Source organism: Zingiber officinale, chromosome 1B (assembly GCF_018446385.1).
Source record: "Zingiber officinale cultivar Zhangliang chromosome 1B, Zo_v1.1, whole genome shotgun sequence".
NCBI lineage: Eukaryota > Viridiplantae > Streptophyta > Magnoliopsida > Zingiberales > Zingiberaceae > Zingiber > Zingiber officinale.
This window is the reverse complement of record NC_055986.1, coordinates 122,889,755-122,904,767: the sequence shown is the minus strand read 5'-3', so window position 1 is coordinate 122,904,767 and position 15,013 is coordinate 122,889,755. Positions and strand designations below refer to the sequence as shown.

The 15,013-nt window shown below is 36.9% G+C and overlaps 3 protein-coding genes and 1 long non-coding RNA gene across 10 annotated transcripts; 3 read left to right on the top strand and 1 right to left on the bottom strand.

Annotated features, from left to right (window-relative positions):
* Positions 1-414: 414 nt before the first annotated feature.
* Positions 415-4,888, top strand: LOC121976456 (exosome complex component RRP43-like). 3 transcript variants are annotated; one of them, XM_042528641.1, is made up of 9 exons: positions 415-656; positions 737-786; positions 886-955; positions 1,029-1,134; positions 1,656-1,722; positions 2,303-2,378; positions 3,898-4,196; positions 4,401-4,531; positions 4,677-4,888. In XM_042528641.1, exons 1-8 carry the CDS (start codon positions 467-469, stop codon positions 4,482-4,484), a joined length of 942 nt encoding a protein of 313 aa, XP_042384575.1. In that variant the 5' UTR covers positions 415-466; the 3' UTR covers positions 4,485-4,531; positions 4,677-4,888. The 3 variants fall into 3 exon arrangements, with proteins under 3 accessions (XP_042384575.1, XP_042384568.1, XP_042384560.1); XM_042528634.1 differs by having other exon boundaries at positions 4,674-4,888; XM_042528626.1 differs by having other exon boundaries at positions 4,401-4,888.
* A 1,553-nt stretch (positions 4,889-6,441) lies between these two features.
* Positions 6,442-11,547, bottom strand: LOC121976446. Of its 4 annotated transcripts, none has more exons than XR_006110634.1 (6): positions 11,399-11,534; positions 11,279-11,301; positions 10,119-10,244; positions 9,764-9,867; positions 9,367-9,668; positions 6,442-7,268 (listed from the first exon to the last, which is right to left on the bottom strand). It is a non-coding gene; the product is annotated as an uncharacterized LOC121976446 (long non-coding RNA). The 4 variants fall into 4 exon arrangements; XR_006110627.1 differs by having other exon boundaries at positions 6,533-7,268; positions 10,325-11,301; positions 11,399-11,538; XR_006110633.1 differs by lacking the exon at positions 11,279-11,301 and having other exon boundaries at positions 11,399-11,547.
* Positions 6,799-10,851, top strand: LOC121976439 (putative respiratory burst oxidase homolog protein H). The gene is made up of 15 exons (XM_042528601.1): positions 6,799-7,186; positions 7,556-7,718; positions 7,793-7,841; positions 7,939-8,052; positions 8,128-8,544; positions 8,631-9,017; positions 9,099-9,194; positions 9,289-9,404; positions 9,473-9,575; positions 9,659-9,747; positions 9,830-9,980; positions 10,056-10,199; positions 10,286-10,414; positions 10,490-10,568; positions 10,643-10,851. Exons 1-15 carry the CDS (start codon positions 6,799-6,801, stop codon positions 10,750-10,752), a joined length of 2,535 nt encoding a protein of 844 aa, XP_042384535.1. The 3' UTR covers positions 10,753-10,851.
* A 156-nt stretch (positions 11,548-11,703) lies between the features above and the next one.
* LOC121994101 lies at positions 11,704-14,708 on the top strand. Of its 2 annotated transcripts, none has more exons than XM_042548286.1 (4): positions 11,704-11,921; positions 12,787-12,962; positions 13,869-14,058; positions 14,249-14,708. In XM_042548286.1, the coding sequence occupies exons 1-4, from the start codon at positions 11,834-11,836 to the stop codon at positions 14,470-14,472; spliced, it is 678 nt and encodes a 225-aa protein (XP_042404220.1). In that variant the 5' UTR covers positions 11,704-11,833; the 3' UTR covers positions 14,473-14,708. The 2 variants fall into 2 exon arrangements, with proteins under 2 accessions (XP_042404220.1, XP_042404263.1); XM_042548329.1 differs by having other exon boundaries at positions 11,707-11,921; positions 14,252-14,708.
* The last annotated feature ends 305 nt before the right edge of the window (positions 14,709-15,013 follow it).

The window sequence follows — 15,013 nt, the reverse complement described above, 5'->3', positions numbered from 1 at the left end:
GAAAGTATGCTGAGAAAAAAAGAAGGAAGAGAGTGTGATGAAAGAAAGAAAAAGTATGATGAGAGAAAGTGTAATAAGAAAAAAAAGAGGAAATAAAGCGTGATAGGAGAGATTAAGAAGAGAGAAAGTGTGTGATAAAATGACGAGAGAGAACCAGGAGAGAAGTGATATAAAAGAAAAAATAAATAAATATATTTTGATATTTAATATTAAAGGAGAAAATTTTAATTTTAGGTCAAAGATATTTTTAGAATAAGGAAATATTTTGATTGATGAAAATAGGGTAAACTCATTGAAGGGGAGATATATTTGTATTCCTATTCCTATAATATAAATATTAACAATGACAATCTTATTCCCCATTCCTATTCCCCTAAATCAAACGCATTTTAATAAATTTAAAGGACAATGGTCGAGTGTTGTTTGGTTTTAGGGTTTTAGGTTTTCCGCTTCGTTTACATTACGTATGGCAGCAGCGACGTCAACGGCTTTTGGCGGCGGCGAGACTGGCGGCGGCGGTCTGGCGGCAGGGGAGATGGAGGTGGAAGCTTACCGCCGCCTCTTCCCCCTTGCTTTCTACGAGCGCCACCTCCGCGATTCCGTCCGCCCCGACGCCCGTCCCCTCCATCGCGCCAGGGATACTTCCATCGCCCTTGGTTGCCCTCTTTCTCTCTTCCTCCGTTCGACAACTCTGTATTGCGCATTAGCTAATTCTGTCTTTCTATCATCTCAAAAGGCCCTGTTGCTTCTGCCGATGGTTCCGCCTTGGTTAAGATTGGCGATACGGTGTGCCTTCTCTTTCTTCCTATTGCTTTCTTGTTGTTTGCTTACGGTTCCTTTTTACGTCTATCGCCAGTTTGGTGAAATGCTTCTGCTTTTTGGCAGACGATGCTGGCAGCTATCAAACTTGAAGTTATGACCCCAGCTACTGACGCGCCTGATGAAGGCTCCTTAGGTCTAACTTGCCGCTCTTTCAGAGGATCCATTGTTTTCTTTTTGTAGCAGCCTCTAATTTGGACGTTATGCAGCTATTGAGTTCTACATGCCTCCGATATGTTCACCGACTGTTAGGCCTGGGAGGCCTGCTGAGGTAGCACCTGTTATTTCAAAACAGTTATCAGATACTATAATTAGGTAATTTCCATTTCCTTCATTGTGTGATTGTTTTTCTTTATGACAAAACAGCACCTTTTGCAACTATTTGTATTGTATGGGACTGTTTGTGTGGATTAGTACCAGACTGGGTGATGTTTTCTTGTTGAATGGAGTTTCAAGTGTTTTCTGCTTGATTACTCATTGCAATGTGTTATTTATCAACAATGAACATTATTAGCTTTTAGAAGAATAAAACTTTTACATTGTCAATAATTTATTATGTCAACTGCGAGGGAAATTTTTTTGTGTTGTTCAATAACGATGATACACTAAATACATCATGTATTACTTAACTAATAACACAACTATGTTTACTCCAAAACTATCATTTTATTAACCACTATAGCTATGAAGATCCATATGCAACCATCTTAATCTCTTTTTAAACCAATGCTTATACATTGGAAGGGCCAATATACTATCATTTTATAATTTTTTTTTCCTTTTCTTTAATTTGCTTATGTATTTGTGTGGTTTGTTTAAGTTTTGAATTGTTGCAGTTCTCAGATGATAAACTTAAAAGAACTATCTTTGGTTAGTGGCAAAGCTTCATGGATGTCCTATCTGGTATGAAGATTTAATATGAGATTTCTGTCTTGATTTGCATGATTATTTTTAATGCCTTTTGGAATTGTTTGAAATTTCCAAATATGGTGAAAGAATATTGTTAAATGTAGTGGTTAAATATGTGTCTGGCCATGGTTTTTAAATTGTACTTAGTTGGTATGCAATCCATCCATTGCATAGTGCATATGTGTTCTATATAAAAAAATAATTAAATAATAATAATAAGACAACAGTATCATATATGTATACGGAAGAGTATTATTTAATCTAATATATTCATAATTTCTCAAAAGATTATGTCAATACATAACTAGTATAATTGAAAATCACTATTAATCAACATAAGCAATTTATACATGCCTTCGGATTAATGTGTACACCTAGTGGGATAAAGCTTAGTTGATGTTGTCAGAATAATGTGTACACGTCCATGCATAGGTGGTGCACCAGTTTCATTGGCGGATCTCTTTTATAAATATGCAACCGCTTATTGCCAAAATCATTTTAAAACATAGAATGGTAATGGTGCTTTTTCTCTTCTTTGAACATAGTAATAGGAGCATCTTCTTTCCTTTTGCAGGACATTTATTGTCTCAATGCTGATGGTGCTCTTTTTGATGCTGCATTACTCTCAGCAATTGCTGCATTTTCTCACTGTAAGTCACAACATTTTATTTCACAAGCAAAATGTTTACTGGCTTATTATCAACAAAATTCCTGTGGTTAAAATGATCGAATAAAATGTTTACAGCCTTGCTACATAGACCAACAAAATCTAGTTGTCGAAATGCCTATTTCCTCCTAGCCCGCCCCTTTAGTGCTATGTTTGCTTTTCCACAAAGATCATCTTGTTGTCCTTAATTATTAGTTGCTAGAAATATAGTTATCAGTAAGTTCTGTATTTACTTGTCAGATTGGTGGTGGATCAATCTGTCAGACCTCTTGCATTAACTATTTGGAACTCCATTGCTGATAATGCAACATCATACATACACTAACAACAAGGTCTTGTCATGAGCGATGACTCACAAATTCAAAGTACAAGCTTATACTGCTCTTAGGAAAAGGTGCTAAAGTATCTCAGTTTGAGTCTGAGTAACACCATCCTACCAAAACATATCAATAATCATCTAAAAGGATACAATGCAAAACTATAACGTATCCAAATCTGGATTTCAATTCTTCAATAAGTCTCCTTTCATTGATATCTTATTACTTAAGAAAGTTAGATATTTTGTACACGAGTACATCATGACAAGGGATCCCCAAAGTTAAATGCTTATATAGCTAGCCTCTAGAAACAAAGTTTTCTGGAAAAAAAAACTGTTTTTGATAAATCTAGATCAGATACTCCTCTTCTCCTCTTTATGTTTCTTGGATGAGTTCATTGGTTCATATTCTCCATTGCGATTCTCATAAAATCAGTCTAGGCTCCTAATCTACTCTGTTGTTTTCCAACATACTCTTTATTCAATCACCAATTATAGGTTCTTGAACTGTTGTCCTTCCCCTACTAGTGTTATTGCTTTGATAACGATTCTCTTACTGTTTTTATGGTTGATTTGGAAGCTAAAGAGGAAGAAAATTACTGAAGGGTGTTTCAGGATTCAAAACACTTTCTTTGAATGGTAGAAAGAATTTTAAGGTGGACTTTACCTTCATCTAGTTGATTAGTACTGCCTTTCTTTAGACTTCTCATTGTTTTGTATCGCTATACCATTTATAATTTAGTCTCAACTTTGCCTTGACAAACATGCCTATTATTAATATACTGCCAAAGTGGTTGAGGTGGCATTTCCATCTTTGTCAAATACTCATGGTTATTCCTTTTATCATGAACAACTATGCAAATTTCCTGTTCGTCGTGGACATTTTTTTTTTCAATAATAATAATCATTAGTTAGTCTTCTTTCTCTATTTTAAGGTGCTGATGCACTTAAGACATGTATTGTGCCACTCTTTTGATTGGGATCCCACAATATTTTTATTGACTTGAAACTTTCCTTTTATATTATCTGTAACTTTTAATGACTCATAGTCTATTTGATTTGTAAGATAATAATCAGTATAGAATATTTTCTACAACCATTAATCATCTAGCTTAGAAGATATAAAAATATTAATGTTTAAGTTCCAATTGTGGATCTTTCATGATATAATTGTGTTATTGGTCAGTGCAAATCCCTCTTGTTTCTCTCAATGATGATGGCAAAGTAATTACTGTTTCTGAGGAGCTACTTGAAGGAAAACCATCGGTTGAGTTGGTTAATAAAGAAAAGAGAAAGCTTCCGCTTCAAAGGATCCCGTTTTCTTTGACATGCTTGCTCCATGAAAAGTACATCTTGGCGGACCCAACTGCAGAGGAAGAGTCCGTTATGGAAACTTTTGTAACTGTAGTACTTGATTCATTAGGGCAACTGGTGTCAATCTATAAACCTGGTGGGGCAGTCCTCGCTCGCAGATCGACTGTTAAGGTTTGCCACATTATCCTTTTTCTTCATAATCTTCCATGCAGTACCTAATTTCTTTCTGAGCTACTATTGAAAATGAAGAAATTGAATTGAACCAAGTTGTAGGCAACTTATTCCTCATAGAACAGTTAGAAACCTTGTATGAAGTATTGAACTTGGAGCCTTTTTTTCCTTGTAATGCAATGAACACACTATTTTTTACTGTAGGAGTGCATCCGTCTCACAAAGCAAAGAATCGACGAGCTTAAGAATATATTAGATGAATCAGCATCCGCAATGGAAGTGGCCTAGTTCTGGTTTGGCAAGCTGTCATTTGATATCCATGGGACGTCATTCAGGTAAAACTGCTCCAGTTCATCTTCATGTTTTTTGTCTCGATTTCTACGTTATTTGAAGGCTAGGATTAAAAGCCGAAGCTAGTTATTCTTGCACTAATGTTTCCCCGGCACAATTATTATGAACTCCATTCATTGAGTTTAGCAGGTTAAAATTAGACAATGTTAAAATACACACTGAAATCATCGGGAAGAGGGGCGACCGGAAAGGGGACACCGGGACAGATGACGAAGGCATATCGGAAATAATACATCACTTGAAGTGTATTTTTGTTAAATAATTGAAAGGGTGCCTCTTTAAAAATTGGTAAAATTAAGACAAATAAAAAAAACAAATTTCTTTGGAATGCCTTTTATTCACGAGTTTAGTGTTTTTTCCCTTTTTTTCTTGCAATTTAATGGCTCGATTCAAATTTGAAGGGCTCTTAAAACTGCTCACGATGTGGATAGAGCATTTGCTAGGAACAAATAAAATTCAAGAGCATTTAATAATTAATATAAATTGGAGTGCTCTTTGATGGCATATTTAGCTAGTTGCCAATATTTGGCATGTTTGTGGTTGGAAACCAAACCATTATCTTGCGGTGCACGGGTAGGTCCACATGCGTATAGATTCTCAGACTCCCTTGATAAGCATTTAATCTTACTTAAGTGGCAGTGGTAAATTTCCGTAGAACAGGCTGTTATCCGGCCGGTCATCTCAGGTTTGATATTATTTAGTCTGATTAATTATATTTTAAAATTTTTATGGGGCAATGGGGCCGTCCATTGTTCTAGATTGGGTATTATTCATCATTTTTTTTATTAACGATTATGTTCTAATTCCATTTCCAACAAACCACTCAATCTCAATCAATGGCGACCTTCTAATGCGCGTCGCCTAACTCATACTTAAATAAGCATATGCATGAATCACGCCTTTAATATTTTTCAATATTCTTGTTTGGGCAAATGTTGTTTTTTTTTTCTTTCTGTTTTTTAAAGGATCATTTTGCTATATTCTTTTCCAAGATGGCCCTGTTTCAATTCCACGTGATTTATAAATAAAAAAAAATAGTTTGACTGTTTAATTTTAGATACAGGCCATTTTATAAAAACAATTTACATAGTTGGAAATTACACACAATCGTCTGCATAATACTTGGATGAAGATTAAACATCAAGTTCCTTTTAACCAAATTAAGAGGTCGCTAATGGGTTAATTATGCACAGATTGGCATAAATTTGTATGAATAAATGAACGTAATGTTTCAGCAAACATTGCAGATGGACGATAGGTGAGACGACACTTCAATCCATCTCTCGATGATAAGCACTCATCACCAAACACATGCTCAAGTCGTATCTGCCATTTAAATTTAAATTATTATTATTATTTAATAATTCAGATATCTAATTCTTTAAGTAGCTTAATTTTAAAGATGATCAATTCCATTTTATAAATTTTTTTTACCGATTATCAAAGCAAATAAAAAAATATTCATGAAAATTCATCTTAGCAACTAGCGTTTTAGGACTGTTATCTCACTGTATCTCAATTAAAATTTAACTCTTAAACATCTAATTAACTACTTGATAGCTTAACCACTATACCATTATTCAGGGCAAATTTAAAATATCATTGCTCTATCAACTAAGTCCATGCAAAAGGATAAATGCAATTTGATAATCTGTGGCAATGAATACCTTTATATGATAACAATGACAAATGAATATTCTACAGAGGATTATTATAAAAATAAATATTAATTTAAATTAATAATTAAAAAAAAACTTACGGTAACACTTGCCGTGCAACTGATGCATTTCTGTTATTTTTTTAATGAGGGTACCCAACCGTTCAGGCAAACTAATACGATCGGTTCGGTCGTATGAAAGTAAATCCGAAAGTATTTCCGATAAATTCGAAAGTCTGGAGGGTTTAAAAGTCCAGTATTCCGTCGCAGGGACCATCTCTTGAACAATTATTGTGGACAGCAAAGCGAAGTTGAGCTATCAACATCATGAGCGCACCACATGTTATACTGCTATTAGACACACCGCTCCACAATACGATAGCATCCACTCAGATATCTCCAAGCGCTGCCAACGCACAAAATCATAATTAACACTGACAGTAATGCTAGGCATTTCCATATACCAATCTTCATCTCTACTTTCGATTGTAACTTGTAATGCACCACGGTTATCCTACGTGCTCAATCCATTCTGCAAGACTTAAATAGCAGCTAGGGTACAGCACGCTGCATCAGGATATCTTTCATCCAGAGATGGAATCGCCGCATCAACCTGTGGATGTTCCAGAGATCGATAATTCTGCACACCAGCTCCATGCTACTAGTTCTCATGGAGAACCAGACCAATCAGCTCCAGCACAGCAGCTTGTGCTTGAACCTGACGTTGAGCTGCAGGACATCACCCCGAAGCATGGCCAGCATCTTGTGCTTGAACCTGACGTTAAGCTGCAGGATATCACCCCGAAGCCTGGCACTGAAAAGCATCAACATCGTAGGACGAGAGGGTTTATATCCGGTGCTCAGATCAAGTTCCTCGACAAGACTTTGGCAGGGAAGGGAGGCTGGCATACGATCGAGAAGCGATTTGAAAAATCTGCAGTGGGCGGCAGACTTCAGAAGGAGAATTTTGGACCTTGCATTGGTAACTGACTCTTTGTTTAATTCTTCATGCATGTGTTGCTTTTACTTGCAAAATCAGTTCTATTTGGGAATACGGCAATTTCCTGCACAGAAGTAACCACAAAATATGAGTATTTCAAGTTATCTCAGCACGTAAATCAGAGAAGATCAACACACTCTATAAACTTTTTGAGGAATAAATCATCAATATTTTTACAAAGTCTCTTCTTGCAAATCATTTTATGGTACAGGTTGAAGATTTTACCTAGTTAAGTACATTGGTAGGCTGATTTTACTATACTGCAGCAAAGCAAAAGAAGCTAGAATTAGAGGTGACATTAGAATGTACAACACATGCATTAGTTTATAAGCCTAATTTGATGATTGTTAGGTATGGCTGATTCAAAGGAGTTTTCTGGGAAGCTATACGATGCCCTTGCAAGACGAAGGAATTTGGATCCTGCATCTGGAGTAACTAAAGAAGAGCTAAATGAATTCTGGAAAGAAATGACAGACAAAAACTTCGACTCTCGACTACGGATATTCTTTGACATGTACTATACTAATTTCTAGCTAATGATATCGTAACATCCATTTGACATAGTTTTATCTCTTCTTATGGCCTAAGGGTTGACAACAATGGAGATGGACAACTCACTGAAGATGAGGTCAAAGAGGTAGGAGGTAGTTTCTAATTAACCGGCAGACTTCATGTCCTAGAATGCTTCTTTGCTTAAATGTGACACCAGATTATACAATTGATGCCATTGACAGGTGATCATCCTGAGTGCCGCAACAAACAAACTTTCGAAACTCAAAGCACATGCTGCGACCTATGCAGCTCTTGTCATGAAGGAACTTGACCCTTACAACCATGGCTATATTGAGGTAACATAATGGAAATCTAAAGAACCATACAGATCTAGTAGACGACGCAGAGTAATGTACAAACTTCTATAACAGATTTCGCAGCTGGAAACTTTGATTCAAGGCCTCGTTAGCTCCCAAGGATCTGAGAGAACATTCAGACGGTCACATGGGCTTGCAAAATCAATGATGCCAAAGATATACAAAAGAGATAACAAATTTGTGAGAAGGGCCACAGATTTTATGTACGAAAATTGGAAGAGGATTTGGGTTCTTTCGCTATGGATAATCGTGAATCTAGCACTAGCAGCTTGGAAATTTGAACAGTACAGAAGGAGGTCAGCTTTCCAAGTAATGGGCTACTGTGTTTGCATAGCCAAGGCAGCGGCAGAAACCCTGAAGTTGAACATGGCTCTCATTCTCATCCCTGTTTGCAGAAACACACTTACAAGACTCAGAAAAACTGCTCTTGGTTCGATTTTCCCATTTGACGACAACATCAATTTCCACAAGGTATTAGAGGCATTTTCACTAGCCAATGCCCTTCAGCTTTGCTTATTTATAGCTCATGCTTTATGCTAAGCAAAAAACCTCTACAGATCATTGCGACGGCTATAGCTATAGGGGCAGCAGTGCATACTCTTGCACATGTAACATGCGACTTCCCAAGACTGATAACTTGTCCAAAACCAAAGTTCATGACGACATTGGGACCATATTTCGACTACAAGCAACCAACCTATCCATCTCTACTGGCCAGCATTCCAGGAGTCACTGGTATCCTCATGATTATCATAATGGCCTTTTCTTTCACACTGGCAACACATTCCTTCAGAAGAAGTGTCGTAAAGTTGCCATCACCACTCCATAATTTAGCGGGATTCAACTCATTTTGGTATGCCCACCATCTTCTTGCACTGGTGTATATTCTTCTCGTACTTCATTCCTACTTCATTTTCCTCACCAAGAAATGGTACAAAAGGACGGTATGTCATTTCTCCTTCTGATTGAAGTTATTTTAGCTCCAGAAATAATTGTAATAATAATTGGTACTTCCTATTATGCAGACATGGATGTATCTAACAATTCCTATCCTCTTTTATGCCTGCGAGAGACTTACTCGAAAAATTCGTGAAAACAACTTCCGGGTGGATGTCATCAAGGTAAGCTATTCATCATATACAACTAAAGATTTAGAGAAGAATAAATCTGATGAGTCAGTCATGAAAAAAAAAACTCCTTCCATGTGATATACAGGCAGCAATATATCCAGGTAATGTACTTTCGATCCATATGACAAAGCCACCAGGATTCGAGTATCATAGTGGAATGTACCTGTTCATCAAGTGTCCAGATATATCACCATTCGAATGGTACGTCTGATCTCATATTCACAGAGAAACTGTGACCTTTTATTTAACTTTTGTTTTGATTCTACTAGGCATCCCTTCTCGATCACGTCAGCACCAGGAGATGACTACTTGAGTGTTCACATCCGCTCCTTGGGAGACTGGACAACTGCTCTCAGAAATTGTTTTGGAAAGGTTTGATTTGAAGATTGATGTGTTCTCTCTTTTCCTCAAAATCTATATCCACATTTCAAGAATAACATGACACTTTGAAACAGGCTTGTGAGGCTGAAGTTAAGTCCAAAAAGGCAAATTTAGTTAGGTTGGAAACAACCATCGTAGCAGATATTGAACTTCAAGATACACGGTATAAAATTGCTCACCAGTTATCTCTACAAGATTTTCCGAAGTAACCAAACTCTGAAGATGAATTACATTTGTCATGCAAGATTTCCAAAGATCTTCATCGATGGGCCTTATGGTGCACCTGCTCAAGATTACAAAAAGTATGACATTCTTTTGCTTGTTGGACTGGGAATTGGGGCAACCCCGTTTATCAGCATATTAAGGGATATTTTAAACAACACACAATCAAACAAAGTAAATTTCCAGCCAAAGTGGTTTTGGAAACTTCTTTTACATGAACCAGCATTCATAACCTCTATATTAATGCAGGAAATGGAAAGTAAAACTTCACAGAATGAAACCAACAATGGAGATGGTCCAGGAAGGGCTTACTTCTATTGGGTGACCCGGGAACAAGGTTCCTTTGAATGGTTTAAAGGTGTCATGAATGAGGTTGCAGAAAGTGACCACAATGTATGTCCAAACCCTTTGTTGCTTCTTTTCTTACTCGTTAATTTTCTGAGGAAGAAAAAAACTGATGAGAGTAAGTGCATTATCAGAATATCATCGAAATGCATAACTACTTGACAAGTGTTTACGAAGAAGGCGATGTTCGATCGGCGATTATTGCAATGGTTCAGTCACTTCAATACGCAAAAAGCGGAATTGATATTGTATCTGGAAGTCAGGTAATTGCCCTCTGTTAGGAAAGTTCAAACAATAGAAACTATATGCCCATTTTGACTGATGCATGAAATTGACAGATAAGAACACACTTCGCGAGACCAAACTGGAGGAAAGTATTCTCCAACTTAGCAAGCACTCACAAGGCCTGTTCAATAGGTTAGCTCTCTGCAACTAAACCGATACTACGATATTCCTATTGCTTACGCATTTTTACATATTTGGAACTACAGGTGTTTTCTACTGTGGACCCTCAAACCTCGCAAAACAACTGAGAGATCTTTCAATGGAATTCAGCCATGACACAACGACCCGCTTTGATTTCCACAAGGAGAACTTCTAGCAAAGGACTCTAGAAATACGAGATTGTATGATAATTCAAAGAGTGAAAAACTCAGATGTTTTAAAAGAATCCATAATAAAGTTGTGATTGTTGTAAGTACATCTAGCAATTGGCCTGCATAGAAGGAAAAGGAAGAAACTTATTGAGTTGGCTGGAAAATATCTCAGATGTTAAGTTGTGATTGATTTGAATATTACTAGTTATTAAACCCAACATATATCTCAAAAGATAGATAGATTCCGTAACCAATCTCAAATAAGTATTAGGTGGGAAATGTAGACTAGCCTTTTTAGATTGCCTAATTCTTAGCAACAATTTACAAAACAATTTGATAATTTTTTCATAAGAAGGACATATCTCAATACAATTAAATGATTTAAACAAGTTGTGACTAAGCAAACGATTATAGTTTTTTAGGTCTAGTTTGAAGAGGAGAAACGATCTTCAAGTCAAAGAGGAACTAAATAACAATGATGAACACATCTAATGCAGAATCCGTTGTTCCCCAAGACGAGGTCATACTTACAGTATTTACAGCAAAGAAGGAGACTGCCGGGCTCGGAGGATATTTTCCAACAAATCAGACTTGCTAAAGATGAGACTCAAAGTCCCAAATCAACCAACAAATACAGCGAATTCATCTCACCAGGAAAGTAGATGGCTAGGGAAGCTCGACTGGATGCGGACGGGCGCGGCGCCAGACGGAGTACCGAAGACGGGGAGGCAGTCGGCGACGGTGGCTCCGGAAGGAGATTCGATCGGCCGGGATATGACCGTACCAAGATGGCATTTCTTAAAATTGTGAGGGCAAAATAGACAGACGCTAATTAAAGGGTCATTTCGTAACATTACCAATCTCATTGGGCATTAAATCCATTTTTTTAAATAGCAAGGGGCAAAAATCAAAATGGCGCCCTGAAAAGTTCCTAACCACACATGGGGTCCACCTCGTCTCCGTCATTTGGAATTACTTCTGCTCCCTTCTTCCTCAATATGTGGATCTTCGCTTTGTTCTTCATTCCCTGCGTCGCGATCTTGCAATCCCATTTTTTGTTCTCTTTCAACTCGTTAATTGATACGTATGAAGACACGACGGTATCTGCTTCTTTCCGCTGTCTCGCTAGGGAATGTTCTTCTCATTGCATCTCTCATTTTTTGCTCCATCCCAGGTAGAGTAGTCTCTCAAATCGTGCTCAATGAATGAATTTATCTCATGGTGTGGCTAGATGGCTGGATTTACCATCGAGACGTGTCATTTATTTTCCAAGATCATTGTGCAGTACAATAATTTGCCTTTGATGCTGGCCATCCGTGCCCCCGGATCTTTCTTTGCATGCGCCTTTGATAGTTAAATTTTGGGCCAGACTGTAATGCTGATAGTTAATGAACCTAGTGTTTTACTTGCTGGTTGAGATTATGATTAGATATATCAAACAAAGAGATGCAACTTGTTTTTCCATTTTTCTTTTCTGGAGAATGGAAGCCAAAAGTGGGGTGGAATATTAATCTGGATGATTAATGATAAATGTGGTTTATCTACACCATGTGAACTAGAAAACAGAATTAGATGTTAATTCTTCTGGAAAAAATTCTCCCAAATCAGTAGCTAATTGGACTATCGGAATGGCTTGGACAAATCATTATTTATTTTGATTTAGTGCTATTATTGAATTAGGTTTAAGCCCTTTTCCAAGGCATGGTAAGGCTTTAGAGAGGGTTGCCCTCAGATACCAACGATTAGGGATGATTCTAAACTATGAATTAAAGTTTGTATCTTGACTATTATGATCAACTATTAAATGGGGGGAGATTGTAACACCCCAATTAACTCTCATATAATGAATTGCAAGCCAATAGAGAGTCTTTATAAGTTTAGATGAGATAGTTATTATTAACTTGGGCTTAAGTGTGTGCTTTGTGCAAAGCTATATCACTAGTAATAAACTAATCCATTAAGTCATTTTGATTATATGGTTAATGTTTTCCTGATCTTCCTTTGCTTTTCAACTTCGTTTTGTTTCTTTTTGTTTGCAGGTAGTTTCTCAACCAGGGCTATTATACTCAGATCAATTCAGATCTACAACACTCATGAGTTTCTTGCTCCACACCCAACAATCTACTTCTTTTGCAAAGGAGAGAACAAAACAATTTTGCCTGATGTAAAGGAGAGACATTTTTTCTATAATTTCAAAGGCAAAGAATCCTGGCAGGTCAGCATTTTTTTTTCTTTCTTAAATTGTCAATCTCCGGTATATCTTACTTATGGATCTTCTTGGATATTGGTCAATTCTTATATTTATAAGCTATTATGTTCATCTTATCCGATATATTAAAAGGCGCTATGTTTGCAATCTTGAAAGACAAAACAGCTTTACTTCTACAGGTTGAAGCACGAGAAAGTAATTAAGTATGAAAATACAACTGCAATCATTGGTCTATTCTTTATTTCTTCAAAGTTTTGCATGGTTGTAATTAGGAGTAAGTGCCACTCAGTGTCTTAGTCGATAAAAATGATTTTAAAATATGAATTATTTAGAAGTTTTGCAGTTTGAAGATATAATTGGTAGTGTTCTTTCATGATGGGCTAATTTAATGTAGCTTGTCTACCTTTAGAGGTTCATTTTGTCTTGCATTTTGTATAGGAGCCAATTTATAGGTATCCAAACTGTTGTCATCCTTAGTGAGATATCCTTATGGATGGTCCATTCGACAATGTTTGATAGTTCAGTGAAAATTAAGATTTAATGTTTCATTGTCTGCTAGGATTTGGTCCCCGGATGAAATGGTAAAGTTTCATTAGCCTATTCGCTCTCAGCTTGCCTTGCCATACATAGAAGTAGAGGTAAGAAAAAAATTAGGGAAAAGAAAAAACAAAGGAGCACTGTGTTTTTTATATCATACAAGAGGCGCCCTTTTTCTTAAAAACGTCAAAAGGGTGCTCTAACCGAAGTGTTCTTCTATAAATGCCTTCAAACTTACCAAAATCCATCACCCGCTCGTCTAAAAGATCCAAATTGATTGTCTAACCAGCTAATGCGCACGTCTAAAGAGACCTATGTAGCAGTTTTGTTTATCTTTCTTTGAAGTAGTAACTCTAGTATATACTTTTGTTTCAGCCGTTGACGGTGCTGTCACATAACAAGTGCAAGAGATGCGGTTTGTATGAGTCCGACAGATTAAAATCAGATGATGTGTTTGACGAATGGGAGCTTTGCCCAGATGATTTTCTTACTGGAATATCCATACATTATAAGTCAAAAGAATTCAATGCCACACTGGAATGTGATGAATGCAAAACTACCCACGGTAAGAATCCTGCTCCTCAATATATACAAGGAATACTTATTCTCACAATTAGCATAATGATATTTCTGTTTTGTGAAATATTGTTCTTTGTCGATTACTCGCGCTACTGTAGAATTCATTCATACTTTTTACCACAGCTAAATTGTTTCTGATCTTATTTGTGTCTTTCCATATTGATTTTTCCCCTTAGTAGATCCTGCTCAACCCCCCAAAGCAAGTGGAGTCCCTTACAACAAAAAACTGGTTGCTGGTATAGTCATAATCACTGTATTTATCTGCATCATGTCCACTCTTATAGTAGTATCTGCATACAAATATTGGCAAAGGAGAAAAAGAGAACGAGACCAAGCGCGATTTCTGAAACTATTCGAAGATGGCGACGACATCGAAGATGAACTTGGTCTGGGACTTTAAAAACACACAGCTGTTGCTCCGCCAGAGCCATTCTCGGAGGACAAGCGCCATTGTATCGTGCGACAAAAGCTTCCGAGGACACCTACATCTGAGGAGAACATTGCTAGAACTACTCAGGGGTTGTGAAGAAGGAAGGAAAATTCTCTTGAATTTGCTAGGCAGGGAAATCAATATTAGCCTGTGTTTTTTTTGTAAACATGGTTTATTTGCATCCTTAAATATCTTTTTTCCCTCCACTCTGCCTGCCGTATCCTCATAATTATCTAATGAAGTTCAAAACTTGAAATTCAGGAACGTTTTTAGAACAATAGCCATCATTGAATCTCAGACTAAAGAAAAATGAATTAAATGAATGAAACGGACAAATGACAGTAAACGACAACACTCGGACAGTTCCCAAATTAATCATGCTAATTAAGCAAGAGAACAGGCAAAGCATTAACACATAGCTTTCTGTTTAATCCAATTGCCAGCAAAAAAGTTTCCGTAACGTATCCGTTTCCTGGCATTTTCTTGCCAGTCCTCAAATGTTCAGTTAAGT